General features: G+C 31.7%; 2 protein-coding genes across 2 annotated transcripts; one reads left to right on the forward strand and one right to left on the reverse strand.

Annotated features, from left to right (window-relative positions):
- Positions 1-2241: 2241 nt before the first annotated feature.
- Positions 2242-8671, reverse strand: LOC140831076 (cyclin-A2-4-like). Its single transcript, XM_073194841.1, has 13 exons — positions 8480-8671; positions 7141-7230; positions 6599-6951; positions 6086-6365; positions 5048-5178; positions 4652-4744; positions 4043-4176; positions 3672-3747; positions 3443-3519; positions 3317-3350; positions 3082-3231; positions 2821-2955; positions 2242-2635 (listed from the first exon to the last, which is right to left on the reverse strand). The coding sequence occupies exons 3-13, from the start codon at positions 6944-6946 to the stop codon at positions 2582-2584; spliced, it is 1512 nt and encodes a 503-aa protein (XP_073050942.1). The 5' UTR covers positions 6947-6951; positions 7141-7230; positions 8480-8671; the 3' UTR covers positions 2242-2581.
- A 2931-nt stretch (positions 8672-11602) lies between these two features.
- LOC140830261 (uncharacterized) lies at positions 11603-14093 on the forward strand. The gene is made up of 4 exons (XM_073193544.1): positions 11603-12005; positions 12114-12650; positions 12826-13551; positions 13630-14093. Exons 1-4 carry the CDS (start codon positions 11603-11605, stop codon positions 14091-14093), a joined length of 2130 nt encoding a protein of 709 aa, XP_073049645.1.
- The last annotated feature ends 2362 nt before the right edge of the window (positions 14094-16455 follow it).

A 16455-nucleotide genomic window follows, 5' to 3' on the forward strand; every position in this document is an offset into this window, starting at 1 on the left:
TTATTGCAAGTTTGCCCTTATTCTAACTCTGATATTTATTTTATATTGTTTAAATTTCTCCTCAATCATGAATATTTTTAACATATATTTCTAATTTATTTCGTATAAATAATTATTTTAGAATCGTCCAATAATTATTCTAATTATAACAAATTACCGGATAATAAATTTCAGAGAAGTACATCGAGATTCACGATGAACGATTATTTCACAAGATATAATAGCGAGACTTGCAGCAACTTAGCACAAAGTCTACATACAAACGAATGAAACATTACCGAACTTTATCAACAAAAAGAAGCTTTCAAGAAATTGTGTTTATATACAGAAATTGTGTTTATATATAGACTCATGCAATCTATATGAAAAGACAAAGGTTAGCCACATGAAAGGCCAAGAGTGCAGAGTAGGGCTGTAAACGAATCGAATCGAATTGAATTTTAAGAAATTTTCAGTATTCGAGCTCGAGCTCGAATCCGAATAAACATATTCGAACTCGATTCGAAACTCGAATTTTTATTATTTTCGATTCGAACTCGATTCGAACTGAGGCTCGAGTTCGAATTCGATTCGACTTAATAATATTATATTATATATATGTACTTAATAATATTTTATTTATTTTTTAAATATAATGCTAAGGTTCGCGAACAATCGAACAATATAATTTTAGCTCGAATTCGATTCGAAAAATATTCGAACATATTTGAGTTCGGCTCGAATTCGATAATTTCGAATTCGAACCAAATATTATTCGAACCGGCTCGAAAAGTTCGTGAACGTATTCGGTTCGTTTACACCCCTAGTGCAGAGGTTACCAATTTTAACTTGGACTGATCCGACATTCGACGTAAGTAGATCGTGCGCTCATACATGAGTCAAGTCTTTTTAGTGCAAATAGTTCCCTTGATTTACATCTTCTATCACACTCTCGTAATTATGTATTACCATATATGCTAACTCGGTTTTTTTTTTCTGTTAAATATGGGACACTCTCATATGTTTCTGTTTGATTCAATTAATTCAAATGACAAGTCCAATTTTCATTTACAAATGAAAAAAGCATAATATATATAAGTTCAAATCCAAAAATTGTTGTTTGTTTCACTTTCTCTATTAAAAACACTTCATTTAGCAAATCTGAACAAATAAGTCAAGTGGCTCCTTATTTTTTTCCTTCAGATTATATCTTTTCTAATGTAGCTTTCGTTATGCTAGCTAGTGATTTGAATGCATGACTTAGATCGGGAAAAATCGATTATTCCATCATCATGGTAATGGATTGAAATAAAATTAATGAAGTATGTTGTCAGTTGTATAATTAGAAGACGGGCATCAAATTTTCTTTAATTCTGAATTTTTTTTAAAAAAAAAAACAAACAGAAAGAGGCACGAGTTTTTGCTTCTTGTAAACGATTCTGTCAAGAAACAAGGAGGATTCAAATTATAAATTTTGAATTACATTTGGTAAAAATATATAGGTGCGTGAGGAAAGAAACTTCACAAAATTTATACGGACAATTAAAAGCATAAAAGTTTTTGAACTAATAGCAATGGAAAGCAGAACAGAAGATGCAGGTTTTTGTATTAGGCAAAAACTTGTGTGAGACGGTCTCACGAGTTATATTTGTGAGACGGATCTCTTATTTGGATCATCCATAAAAAAATATTACTTTTTATGCTAAGAGTATTACTTTTTACTGTGAATATGGGTAGGGTTGACCCGTCTCACAGATTAAGATCCGTGAGACGGTCTCACATGAGACCCACTCTTTGTATTACTATAAATTGGTGAACTAGGATAGCATTTATAATTGTTGCAATTATTCCATTTATTTTAAATATTACATTCAAATTTTTTACTTTATAACTTTATTGTTGATTGTTCGAAAAAATTTCATACCAAATTGTCAAATTTTATCGTTTATGTTATTTAACATTATTAAAAAAAAAATTAAGATAAATCAAATCAATGGTTTAAAATCGCACTTTAAAAAAGTATTAAATTGACCAATTGATCCTAACAAGCTGACATACGTCCTAAAGGTAACAACTTTTTTATGAGATTTCATTGACAATTATTAAAGGATTTATTTATTAATCATTTTAAATTTTAATCATTTATAAACTTCTCCTAACGAGTGTGTGTATTTGTGTATGTTCTATCTTAAATTTGGAAGGAAAAAAAACATAAGTGGGTATAATTCCAAATTGTATAGCACGATACCAATTCGAAAATCGAATGTCAACCGAATTATTTTCATTAATAGTAAGCAAAGTTCCATCTTGAGAACAAATACAAATGAATTCCCAGGAAGTTAGAGCTATCATACCAGCAAGCAGATGGTTGCTGCTCTCGAAAAAGTTAATATCATAATAAAGAAATATATAATCACTTATTTAAATCTTCTCGTTACAAAAACAGTCTATAAGAAACCGGAAATACTTACAACAATTGAGAAGTTGCATTACTCTTGAGTGAAGAATTACAGTGCTTCCTCATTCACATCCAGTTAGTTATCAATGATCCTCCGGTAGAAGAAAGGCAATCGTCGTCGTAATAAATATGAGCATGTTATGCTTAGAACAGTGATTGAACAGGTTTTTGTGGACGAAAAGTTGAAACACACTTGAACTGTCATTCCAAAAACAATATCAGTGCAAGATTTCGTTTTAAATTTATAACATAAGCATGTTATTTGAAATTATGTATGATGGAGTTAGTAGTGCCATTGATCCCATATTAGCACACATTTAATTTAGTGTAAAAGAGGAAAGTGCACTAATAAACATATAGTGTAGATGAATCAGATATCTTACTTTGGATTGCTTATATTTTTCACGAATGGTGCCAAGTGTATATGTCTTGGTGTTAAGCTGTAAATCTTGCAATTCAAGAACTGTGTATTTCAGGTCTGATGTTTTGTACATTGTGTAGTACTCTAGCGTTGGATTCTGCAAAAAAAAAAAAGTGTATAGTTGGTTCACTAGTTGGTTTAACGGAATTTAAGTACTGGGTTTGAATAAAGTTGATTTTATGAGTGTCCAAAGAAGAAAAGAAAGAGGCACAAGAAAACCAACCCATGGATGGTCTGATTGATCAAGTGTCCATCTGGCTAGGAATACTGCTGAGGCAGCAATTAGAGAAGGAAGGAACTTCAGGAAATTGTACTCCACCAGTGTTAGTTCTGCTAAATAATTAGCCAAGAATTCCAGCTCCACAGAAGGGATCTGGAAATGAGAGGATTTAGTCTAAATCAAAATGGCTTCTTTAATAATTATCACTAAACATAAATGGAACACCAATTTTATCTACCTCATAAGAAACTTGCGCTGCATGAATGAACCTCCTATAATCAGCATTGAAAGTACGGAAAAATAAGAGGTGGTTAACTAAGCAAAACAGCCTTAAGTAAAAAAGATTGCAAGGTGCATCAGGTACCTGAGGAACTTTTTCGTGGTGGGAATAGACAATTGAAAGCCTAAATGGTTCAAAACAAGTCCTTCCATTTTCAGTACCTGTCGTTTGACAAGAAATGAGTGCGCTTCAGATAAGATTAAAAATTGTCCAGACGAACCGGAACACAAGCTCCTTCGTAATTGGGAAATGTCTTAAAATTACTCCAGGAAATATGTGCAAGGTGAATTTCAGACAAGGGCATACGGCATACCTCTCCTTTTGTGTAGGTGTTGTCTGTAATAAAGCAAAAATTTTCCACACAAGGAGCACAAATTTCTTCGTATTTCCTTCAAACCATTAACCATTAGGACAAATGAAAGAAGATTATGAGAACACCAATTTTGATTAATTTTCCATGTGTTATTTACAGAAAAAATAAAAATAAAAAAACGTCTCTACCACAATAGAATTTATAGAATCAACATGTTCAAATTTGGCTAGAAACATGGGATAATAGTTGGCAGAATATAATCATGACGTATGTGACAAGTCTTCGAAGGACTATAAAGACAGTTCACAGTCGTGTTTAGCAAAATGAACTTGTGAAGCTTACATGTGCTCTGATTATTGTATGTAACTTACGAAGCAATTAGCATGCATGTTACTCCAAGGAGTTGCAACTTCTGCTTCTCAATGTTAATCGCCGATAGAAATCTATCTATAAGATTTATAGTTAAGTAGAGTGTATCAGGGATCAGCCTATATTCTTCAGAAACCTGGAAAAAAAAGGACAACACACGGGAAATAACAAGGACAAATTAAATTACGGAATTTGAGGAAAATAATAGGAGAAAACATTAAAGTGAAAACCAGAAGGAAAGTTATATAATGGCCTAGGGCATCCCTGCTAGGTTGCTACCATTCCCTCACCTCCAAACGTGTTTTCATATTTCTGTGTAGCACTTAAGGCCACTCTTATAGCTAAGTTAAATTATTTTACCGAATTTCGTTATTCAATAATTTAAAGATGTAAATGGTAAAGAAAAATGTTAGAATGAAGGGAAGTTGACAAGAGACACAAAGGAAGGTGCTGGTTTAGAATGATGAGAAACCAGATCATCAGTAGCAACAGATCCAGGTGAAAATATAAATGTAGGTCGAATAGACTCCCCTAAAGCTTGAAATGGTAATGGCTGGTGCCCAAACCCAAAAGACTTAGATTCAAGATAATATTCCATTGAGTAAACTAACCTCCACAAGCCAATCAACCAGAATACCCCTCATTGCCTCAGTGATATCATGCTGCTGCTTTTCCATGTAATCAACCGAAGGCCTTCGGTAAATCTGGAAGAGAAGTAAAAAGTGAGAGCACAAAACAGTAGTTCATTTGTTAATCGAAAGAAACAGCAGAGTTTCTGGAACATCTATTTAGCTTCCATGGTTACAACAGAAGTTTAAATTTTTAAAGAATCCAAGTTGTGAGCTTTTATGCTGTAGTCTCTCAATTAATATTATAACTTGGTAGTGATGAGAGAGAACAAAACTAAGTCCCCTATAGGATTGTGACAAGCTGCCTGGAATTCAAGCCATAAAAGAAAGAACTAACTCGACAAAATGATTTAACCGAACTTTGGCAACCTTGCGTACCTGTATTGCTCGAAGATTAGAATATATGTCAGCTGCATACATGCTACACATGAGCGGATGCTTTTCTAAATCTATATCAGTGATGCCCCTATCACCCAAGTTTTCCTGCTTACTTAAAAGCTTGCCATTCTCTGCATGATAATCCACAAACTGTTAAAACTCATGAGCAAAAACTAGAGAGAGACCACTTATTAAGTGCATACTTTCTTTAATCAATTTTCAAGAATAATAGCTCTTCAGAGATCTAGGATACATAATGCGATGGCAAAGACAAGGATGAAGTCCCAGCTTCACAAACTCTTAAAACTCATGAGCAAAAACTAGAGAGAGACCACTTATTAAGTGCATACTTTCTTTAATCAATTTTCAAGAATAATAGCTCTTCAGAGATCTATGATACATAATGTGATGGCAAAGACAAGGATGAAGTCCCAGCTTCAGGTGCAGATTTTATTTTGAACACAATTTGCATCGATAAACATACTTGAATAATATTGACGTATTGATAATTTTTGTCAAAAGACAACTGATCGAACCAGGAGAAAGTGCCATGGGAGGATTAATATCAGTTCTTTCCTTATCATTATTACCCAGACTTCTGTGTGAAAACAACCCAAAAACAGTCAATCTATACGTTTCAGAAACTTTTTTCCATGTTCTGTTGAGACATGCATATATACTAGCGAAGTTAAATTGTTTTGTGCAATGCTGTGAGCTTATATTGTGTGAAACAATATTTTAATTGTCATGTCAAAATGCTCATAAAATAATTACAGAGAGAGAAACATTTCTTTTCAATATAAAATTTCTGGGCATTCTTAAACTGTAATTCTACAATCACCAAAGGAATTCGTGTACAAAGTACAAATTACTATCATGCTGATGGCCAGTCCTCAAAATGTAGGACTACTCCGATTCATTTAAAAAGTTAGAGCATTTACTCGGACAGTCAGACTCCACATATTATTATTGCACTTTTTTAGTACAGTTGGAAGAACTTCAAGTTTTACTTTTGAAAAGCTTAATACAAAGTCTTACGTCTGTTGTATGGAGTTAGCTGTGGAGTGTGACTACTGGGCATTGTATCCAAAGGAATCGGAACTGCTGTACTCGAAATTTTGTGTTCGACTCCTTCGGTTGGTTCAATTGCCAAGTTCACTATGGGACCAATTTCTTGTGATTCCTCCACCTTTAGAATGTTCATTTTCTCTTTGACGTTTCCCCTTCCATACCCAGGAACCTGAAACTCTTTAGCAAAACAAGCAGTTACCATCTTCCCAATATTTTGTCTCGAGCTTTTACTTTCCTGGTTTCTTGCCTGAGAAAAGAGGAATGTTCAGCATTTGTAAGTTTACAGGTTCAAATTTTGAACTCTAGACACAGCACTTCACAAAATGTAGACTGAAATATCCCATGAACAAAAAAATTGAGATACGAATTGAATATTTGCTGTCTACTACCTGAGATGTACAAAGATCATGAGAGAATATTCTTGTCATCGCAATATATTAAATAAATGCTACAATTCTCAAGTGATGATGATTATCTTACTTGTCCTGCAGTTGCACCGATGCAGTTTGTGTACAAATTATCACAAGTGATGTTAGTTATATCCTTTAGAGTAGCCCTTTTCTTTTGCTGGGGACAAGCAGCTGGACTTGATGCATTTTTGTTGTCATACGATGCTGCTCTTTTATATTTTGTACGCGAGACCCGTTTCCCATCCTGTTTTGCTGAAGGATGTAAAGGAGGCAATCCTCCTAAAGAGCCTAAGGCTTTTAACCGAGCTCGTGTGATTCGCAGATTTGACCCTGTGATGTTGGAAGACGTATTCTCATTATTCATGCCTGTTTGCCTCATGATATGACAGTTTGTAGAAGCTAACTGATATGCCTTCATAATTGCTGCAATTGGAAAATAAATGCAATGTTATAACAGGCTATATCTACTGTAGAAGCTGTATTTATGCATAAATTATGTCGAAATTTATGATCATAGCAAGCATTAGCAGTGGAACTCAATTGAAACAATAATAGTTTCTGTGAGAAATATTGGCACTCCAACCATGAAAAGAATTGAAACTGGAAATTTACCTGCATTGTCGTCAGACGAGATTCTACACTGTCAAGCAAGTAACAAGCTATCTTTGTGAGCACATACCGCCAAGCAGGAAACTGCAGCACCTGTACCATATTTTACTTATATATTATATTTCTGAAAGTGATATGACAGGAAAATCACACTGCCTCGCTCTCAAATATATGCGGGTCTTGAACTGATTTTTTGATCGTAATTCATCTGAACGACATGAACTCAACAACGTTCAGTTTTTCATCTTATTATTTGTTCTTGTCGTGTTATAGTTTTATTGTATGTATATATGTACGACCTATATAAGTCACATATAGCCAATATGCGTAAAAGAAATTCACAGAAGCAAAATACAATTACAACAAAGTATCCACTATCCACTCTGAGCTTGAATAAATAATGTGAGACAAACAATGATGCAAGATTCATGAGCCCAAAATGCGTTCATATGGCCATAGACGAAGGTAAATTCAAACTTGGAACCTTCCGTCAATTGCAGGGAATATGAAAAGATGCTGCAAACAAAAAAAAAGGGCTGCTTCCAGTTGTTCACGATACGCTATAGGAGACAGTAGCTACAGCTTATTCTGGCAGTAGCAGAAAATCAGTTTGCCAAATTAAATTTTTCGGCTGACTATATAATATGTTTAAAATCTCTGTCAAACTTTATAAAAAAAATATCTGATCAAACTATATATAAATAAAAAAAGTCATAATAATGAAATCTCTGTTCAAACAAAAAGCATTACACAATTCTACGAATTCCGCGTGTCGCTCAAATATTCTATCAAGTTCGATTCTTAATCCAAAATTCAACAAAATAAATCAGAACAGAACCCATCGGAACTAAAATCAATTAAAAAGAATTAATTCATTCAAACTTGAAACACTTTCCATCGAAAACAACTGCCAGAGCTCCGTTCTATGAACCCAAAATCCCGAACGCACTGAAAGAATAGATAGTTAACACCGAAGAGCTTTCCCTAGTACAATCTTCTCACGAACATAAAGACTCAACAAACAAAAATCGGGGAACAAATGTCATCTGAGCTACATTACTTTTGCAAGGTGAACTTCGAATTCGAATGCCACCGTATACACTTGTGAATCAATAATCAACTACTGAATAACTAAAACAACGAAATAAAATCAAAATCTCAGCTCAACTTCACAGATCTGCATAATCTCTTAAACTTTCAAAATAAAGCTCAAACGATACTCCAATAAAATCCAAAAAAACAATAATGCCTCGCCGATTTCGTCAAATCTACAAATGCAAGAAACATCTCCAGCATAAAAATATACAGCTAAAACGACAGGAAAATGGAAATGAAAACTCACTCAGCATTTTCATCGGTAGCTCCAGCAGCTCAGCTACTGTTCCGATTCTCGCAGATCGATCATCCAACAGAATGAATAGATAGATACAGGAAAGTGTGTGTATATATAGCTATGGTGTGTGTTTTTGAATAGAGTGAGTGTATGTGAAAGGAGAAATTGGTATTTATATATAGGTGTGTGGAGTGTAGAGGGGAAGCGGGGAGAAGCCACAGTTCAAAACTTGTAAAAACTCCAATTAAAATAACAACGTGCTCTCTCCACGCCTATTTTGCTATTTCCAGGTCGCTCCTCCTTTCTCAATTTTCTTTCTAAAATGTTGCCGAGTCAAAACCCAAAACTGTCCTGAATTTTCTTAACAATAATAAACGGAAAAGGAAATGACATTTGAAAAAATTAAGACTCTTTTTTTTTATGGATTTCCATATATTTATTAAGTGGGGTGTATTCAATTCAGAGTTTTGATGATTTTTAATGACTTTTTTAAATTATAGACTTTTATGGATTTGATAAATTTTTATTGACTTTTATGGAATCTCACAGATTTATAAACAGATTTATGTGGATTTATGTAGACTTTTTTGCAAGATTTTTATAGACTTTTGTAGATTTTTTTTATATAATTTTATAAATTTTGTACTTAACTATAACATGTGATTTTTTATTAATTTCTTTGAACCAATAATTAATTGACATATATAACATATTCAATTTGAAATTATTTTTAATATTTATATTAATAAATACATTTACTTATTTAAAAGTTAAATCGTTTAATCCTTACATGTATATATATGTGAGTTTATATGCATGTTTGTAAATTTTTTAAAATACATCAATTGATTAACATGTAATCTTATTTGTAAATTGATAATATAAATGTAAAAATAATATTATTTGTTATTGTGTGAATATAATTTTGTATAAAAATATCATAGCTTACATATTAATTAAAAATACGAAAATTAATTTAAAAAATCATTGTTGTTACGAAACTATTCAATTATTAAGAATTAAACAACATTTTTTTGATCATCTTTTATTATTATTAAATATTACATTAATTTGTATAAATCATAAATTAAAAATCACAAAATCAATTCTATAATTCAAAATTTCCCCGTGTTATTAAAATAAAAAATTATTAAATGAACAATCAGCCAAAAAATGAAAAATTTGAAAAAGAAAGATGAAAATATATATAGAGATACACTTCGAAAATTTGAGAGAGTAATAGAAATAGATGAGAGGAAAGAAGATATGAAGATATGTGATGTGAAGCGACAGAGAGAGAGTTAGAAGTTTTAAAAATCCATTCAAATCTTTGGGGTGAACCAAATACAATTTTTTACAATTTGTAGTTGTACCTTAGGCTTTAATGTTTGTATGTCAATGAATTCCATGGAGTTATTAAAAGTCCATGGAAATTTTGATACCTGTAGACTTTTATAGAGTTTATAAAAGTCAATGTTGAATACCACTTGACTTTTTAAAACTCCATGAAAGTCTATTTTGAATACCACAAAACTTCTATAGAGTATGTAAAAGTTTTGATTGAATACCTCTAGATTTTTAAAATCTACAAAAGTCATTAAAAGTCAATAAATTTCCCACATTGAATACACCCCCCTAAATCATTTTTAAAATTATTTTGAAATTTATTTCAAAATAATGTAAATTCAGTAGCTTTACTTGAGTTGTTTCTTAAAATATTTGTTATTAGTAGCCTCTTGTATATCTTATTTATGTGTTTGGACGATCGCTTTTTTGTTAAGGTCTTTAATAAATTATATGTTTTTAAGTAAATCAATTAATATATTAAATATTGAGAAATTATATGAACATCAAGAATTCATAGAGAAGTTTTTTTTTTTTTTTACAAAAATCATATATAGTAATAATAAGGCAAGAAAACTCGTGTAAGACCGTTTCTCGGGTTAATTTTGTGAGATAAATATTCGACATTACCCAACTCATGAAAAATTATCATTTTTCATACCAAAAGTATTACTTTTCATGATAATTATGGATCGGGTCAACTCATCTCACGGATAAAAATATTCGAGACGAATGATATATCAGTGTGTAACGTAGATATTATTTTGTAAATTATTGTGAGTTAGGAAATATATATCATCATCAATATTATATAACAAAATTTAATAGGTGATGAAAAATGAGTGATTTAAAAATTATTGAATTTTTATTTTTATTATGGTTAAATTGCACAATAAGTTAATAAATAATTAGAGAGAATTACTAAACTACAATAATTTATATAATAAATATTTTTTAAAAAATACATCATTATGCATAGTTTCTGTATAAATAATTAATGCAGTTCCAAAAAAACATCATACCCATATAACTTTATATGCATACGTGTTGTATATAATTTAATCACTAGTTTTTTTTTTTTTACAATGGACGAATAAGTTATTTATCTTTTGTCGGAATAATTTCCATAATCCCTAAAATACATTTATATTCCGCATCTCAAGCTTTAAAGTTAGTTTATTGTGAGACAGTTCAAAACTGATTTATATTTATGAAATGGCTAGGTTTGATTAACATCTAAAATTAAAAGCAATATTTTTGTTATTAAACGTGATATTTTTTCATAGATCGATCTGATAGAAATTTCTTATCTTTTCATAAGATTTTTTTTACAAATTTTTACATTAAAGCAAGATATATTGTAAATTATTTTCGACCTGAACTTCTTTTACCAATAAAATTTTCCCCTCGTTCAATTGAAATCTCAAAACATCAAAATTTATCCAGAACAAATTGAAATCGGAAAAATAAATTTTTTTCCACTACTTGTTCATATTTTGGATTTTGATCAATGAATTTTGGTTTGGGTGCATTAAATTTGATTTTTGGGCTTTAATTCATATTTCATTGGAGGATTAATGTGGCACCAGAAAATACTGACATGAAATCGAAAAATGATGACGTGAAATCAAAAATTGTTAAAATATCTGATATCATATCAACCTTTTGCTTTTCCTCTGTAAAGAAGACAAGAATCCAGTTGCCGAGGCAATAGATCATATCATTTCTGCTGAAATTCCTGATGAAAAAAATGATCCTGTTTATTATGGTGCAGTACGAGATCTAATGATGCACGGTCCATGCGGCGAAACAAGAAAGAACTCTCCATGCATGTCCAACGGTCGTTGTACAAAGCATTTTCCTAAAAAGTTTGTTGAAGTGACATCAATTGATGAGGATGGATACCCAAGTTATAGACGCAAAGATAATGGGCGAACAATTATCAAGAATGGTGTTAATCTGGATAACAGATTTGTTGTTCCCCATAATCGTTATTTGTTAATTCGTTACGGAGCCCATATGAATGTTGAATGGTGCAATCAATCTCGAGCTATCAAATATTTGTTCAAGTACATAAATAAAAGACATGATCGTGAGACTGCCTCATTCTATAAGAGCTCAGATGATGATAGTTTAGGGAAAAATGTGGATGAAGTTAATATGTACTACGACTGCAGATATATTTCCTCGTGTGAGGCTGCAGTGGAGAATTTTTGGATTTGATATTCAATACAGAGATCCACCCTGTCGAGCGTATAAGCTTTCATCTTCCGAATGAACAAAATATTATTTTTTTCAGATTCAGATGAAATCAGTACCGTTCTCGATAGAAATACTATTAACCAGAGCATGTTTCTTGCTTGGATGGAAGCTAATAAGAAATATCCAGAGGCAAGAGAATTAACATATGCTGAATTACCAATGAAGTTTGTTTGGAAGAAAGAAACACGAGAATTCGTTCCCAGGAAACAAAGATTTTCAATCGGACGAATTTTTTACGTTCCTCCTGGTTGTGGGGAGATGTACTATTTACGATGTCTTTTCAATGTAAACCGTGGCGCCACGTGCTATGATGATATAGATTTTGTTAACGGTGTTCAATACCGCTCATTTCGCGATGCTTGCTATGCACTAGGGTTGTTGAATGATGACAAGGAGTATATCGACGGCATTATCGAGGCAAGTCATTGGGTTTCAGCACAATCACTGAGAGTTTTATTTGCTACTCTATTATCATCGAATTGTATCAGCCGACCTGAAGTTGTTTGGGAGTCATGTTGGACATATTTATCTGATGATATTTTATACAAACGACGTAACTTGCTGCAACACCAGGGTATGTATGAACTGATAATTTTTTTTATATATGTGTTCTTTTCAATATATATTTATATATATATATATATATATGTATATATATATATATATATAATATATATGTATATATATATATATATATATGTATATATATATATATGTATATATTTTAATTTTTATTTATTTTTTTGTAGAATTGGAATTAAATGAGGAAGAAATAAGAAGTTATGCATTGGTTGATATTGAAAAGCTATTGCAAAGCTATGGAAAGAGTTTACGTGAATTCCAATCAATGCCTTTTCCCAATGATCAATATTTTCAGTCTTCACGAAATAGACTAATTCACGATGAGTTGCGGTTTGATAGAAGATCTTTGTCGCAAGAACATGATAAACTCATTAATAATTTGAACTCAGAGCAGCATCATGTATATAATACAATAATGAAAGCAATTGCTTCAAACAAGGGAGGAGTATTCTTTGTTTATAAATATGGAGGTACTGGAAAAACATTTGTCTGGAAAACTCTGTCTGCATACTTCAGATCGAAGGGAGAAATTGTCTTGAATGTGGCATCAAGTGGTATAGCATCTCTTTTACTGCCTGGTGGAAGAACTGCTCATTCCCGTTTTGCAATTCCATTTAATCCCAATGAGGAATCAACATGCAATATCAAACAAGGGAGTCATCTTGCAGAGCTTATTGTAAAATCTAAACTTATCATTTGGGATGAGGCTCCAATGACGCATAAGTTTTGTTTTGAAGTTTTGGATAAAAGCATGAAAAATATAATGAGATTTGTCAATCCTTCAAGCCTTCATTTGCCTTTTGGAGGCAAAACAGTTGTTTTTGGAGGCGATTTTCGACAAATATTGCCTGTTATTCCAAAAGGATTCTTCATATCTTTGGAGACATTGTATAGTTTTGAGATTGACGAAAAACATGCGATTACAGAATTTAGGTTCTGATGAAGAATGTGCTAAAATCAAAAAATTTCAGATTGGATTGCTAATTTAGGAGATGGAAAAATTGGAGAAATTGGAGAACAAAATGACGGTTATGCGACAATAAATATTCCTGATGAACTTTTGATTAAAGATTGCAATGATTCTATTGCAGCAATAGTTGAGAGTACGTATCCGTCTTTAGACAACAATATCAACAATACCGCATATTTTCAGCAAAGAGCTATTTTGGCACCAACACTTGATGTCGTTCAGTCCATAAATGAACACATGATATCTCTAAACCATTCAGAGGGAAGGTTGTATCTAAGTTCTGATACTGCGTGTCACTCAGATAGAAATGTTGATCTACTTAATGATGTGCATACCCCTGAATTCTTAAATGGAATAAGATTTTCTGGAGTTCCAAATCACGAGTTAAATTTGAAGGTTGGAACTCCGGTTATGTTGCTGCGGAACATAGATCATCTCTTGGATTATGCAATGGCACTAGATTGATCGTGACAAGGCTTGGAAACCATGTTTTGGAAGGAAAAATTCTTACTGGAAGTAATGCAGGTCGGAAAGTGCTTATTCCAAGAATGTCATTGACGCCTTCTGATCTAAGGCTTCCTTTTAAATTTCAACGAAGACAATATCCTTTGATTGTATCATATGCAATGACAATCAACAAAAGTCAAGGGCAATCATTGTCTCATGTAGGACTTTTTTTGAAGAACCCTGTTTTTAGTCATGGTCAGTTGTACGTTGCTGTATCAAGAGTTACGAATCCTGAGGGACTAAAAATTTTGATATGTGATAGTGATTGCAACCCGAAAAATTCAACGACAAATGTTGTATTTAAGGAAGTTTTTCAAAATTTGTAATTTGTTTTTGTTTTCTAATTGTATGATCTATAATCCATTAAAAGTTTGTATCATCTTTATCATTTTATTTTGTTACAGTTATTGTTTTGTGCATGATACATAATTTTATATTAGAATACACTATAATTGATAAACACATTATGACATTCATCATCTAATACAAGCGTGATAATAATTTTCAGCCGAAATACAAAAATGACTCTTTTATTCACTGTTTCATTGTTACGATCTATATGTATATGAAAACAATAAACATTTTACTTTGATAAAAAGTCACGTTATAGAGAAAGTAAACAAATTATCATACATATTAATTTTAATAATTAATTATATAAAATAACACTCTGTGCATCGCACGGGTGAAATACTAGTCTAAAATTAAAAGCAATATTTTTGTTATTAAACGTGATACTTTTTCATAGATCGATCTGATAGAAACTTCTTATCTTTTCATAAGATTTTTTTTTACAAATTTTTACATTTAAAGCAAGATATATTGTAAATTATTTTCGACCTGAACTTCTTTTATCAATAAAATTTTCCCCTCGTTCAATTGAAATCTCAAAACATCAAAATTTATCCAGAACAAATTGAAATCGGAAAAATAAATTTTTTTCCACTACTTTTTCATATTTTGGATTTTGATCAATGAATTTTGGTTTGGGTGCATTAAATTTGATTTTTGGGCTTTAATTCATATTTTATTGGAGGATTAATGTGACACCAGAAAATACTGACATGAATCGAAAAATGATGACGTGAAATCAAAAATTGTTAAAATATCTGATATCATATCAACTTTTTGACCAAAATAATCGAAAATCAAATTTAGTTTACCAAAACTATGAGCCAAAATCTGAAATCAGAAAAGTCACTTAACAAAAAAGTAATTCTCCTCCAATACGTTCCACCCTTTATTTGTATCCATTGACTGACTACTAATATAATATAAATTAACCGCAGGGACGATTATTCTTGTTCAAAGAAACATTCTAAATAATTACATCTGCCAAATGTTTGAATTTACGAATTCAAATTCATTCGCTCGAATATTTATTTATTCACAAACAATTGTTTAAAAGTTTGCAGCTGTCTCGATAGCTTAAAAATGGGGGGTCATGCCTCGAGATCTACGATGTAATTATATATACTGTAATAAATACTACAGCTGAGTCGCACCAAAAGAGAAGAAGTCCCCGTCTGGTTAGCCCATTTAATTTAATTTAAACAAATATTATATATGTTTCCTTAAAAAAATTGTTTATATTGTGGAGGCACGAGAATATTAGGCTAGGGCTAGTTTTAATATTTTTAGTGTTATACGTTAATTTCACAGTTAATTTAATGTGTGCATGTAACTGTATATGAACGTGGAATGTTTGATGAATCGCAACTAATTTCATAAAATATGAATTCAAGCGTGTCCATGCATGCATTTTGATGTTTACATTGTTTATTGGGATTTTTCCATAAAACATTCATGGATATGTAACAAGAAGATAACAAAACTCAAGAAATTATGTTAGCAAATCCGAAGTCGAGACAAGAGACAACTCTTTGTCCTTGAGGTGAATTTTCCCTGGACATGATCTTCTTTGAATATGACAATCGCCTCTCAAGATAAAAATACATTCAATAGTAGTACTATAAATCACGAGTTTAATAACCAGAAAATGAAGCAAACTCTCTTATAGAAAAAGAAGTTCAATATGAATGCAAATTATCTTCATTTGTTTGACCATTTCAAAGTTTATGTTATTTTATATATGTAGTTATTAATTCATTCATATAGATTGATATATAAGTCACCAATTTAAAAATATGACCAAAAGACATTTTAAGGCAAAGATTCATGAAAACTAGCAACTCTTGTCAAACAGCGTTGCATAGGGCCTCCCTTGCAGTCTTTGAAATTTCAGAGCATAGAAGGGAGCTCTCCTTTGTGCAAAAGAAGGCGCTTAATTAGGCATCATCCCTGCGGCCTGGATTGTTCC

This window comes from Primulina eburnea, chromosome 4, assembly GCF_022965805.1.
Source record: "Primulina eburnea isolate SZY01 chromosome 4, ASM2296580v1, whole genome shotgun sequence".
NCBI lineage: Eukaryota > Viridiplantae > Streptophyta > Magnoliopsida > Lamiales > Gesneriaceae > Primulina > Primulina eburnea.

Bases quoted from the DNA above. Each gene is read 5' to 3' on its own strand.
- LOC140831076 (XM_073194841.1), bottom strand. From the start codon at position 6,946: ATGAAGGCATATCAGTTAGCTTCTACAAACTGTCATATCATGAGGCAA. The intron at 3,232-3,316 runs GTAGATAAAATT...TCTCATTTCCAG, and splicing joins CAGCGCAAGTTTCTTATGAG to ATCCCTTCTGTGGAGCTGGA. The intron at 2,956-3,081 runs GTTGGTTTTCTT...TTTTTTTTGCAG, and splicing joins ATCAATCAGACCATCCATGG to AATCCAACGCTAGAGTACTA.
- LOC140830261 (XM_073193544.1), top strand. From the start codon at position 11,603: ATGCACGGTCCATGCGGCGAAACAAGAAAGAACTCTCCATGCATGTCC. The intron at 12,651-12,825 runs GTATGTATGAAC...ATTTTTTTGTAG, and splicing joins TAACTTGCTGCAACACCAGG to AATTGGAATTAAATGAGGAA. The intron at 13,552-13,629 runs GTTTTGAGATTG...AAAAAATTTCAG, and splicing joins ATCTTTGGAGACATTGTATA to ATTGGATTGCTAATTTAGGA.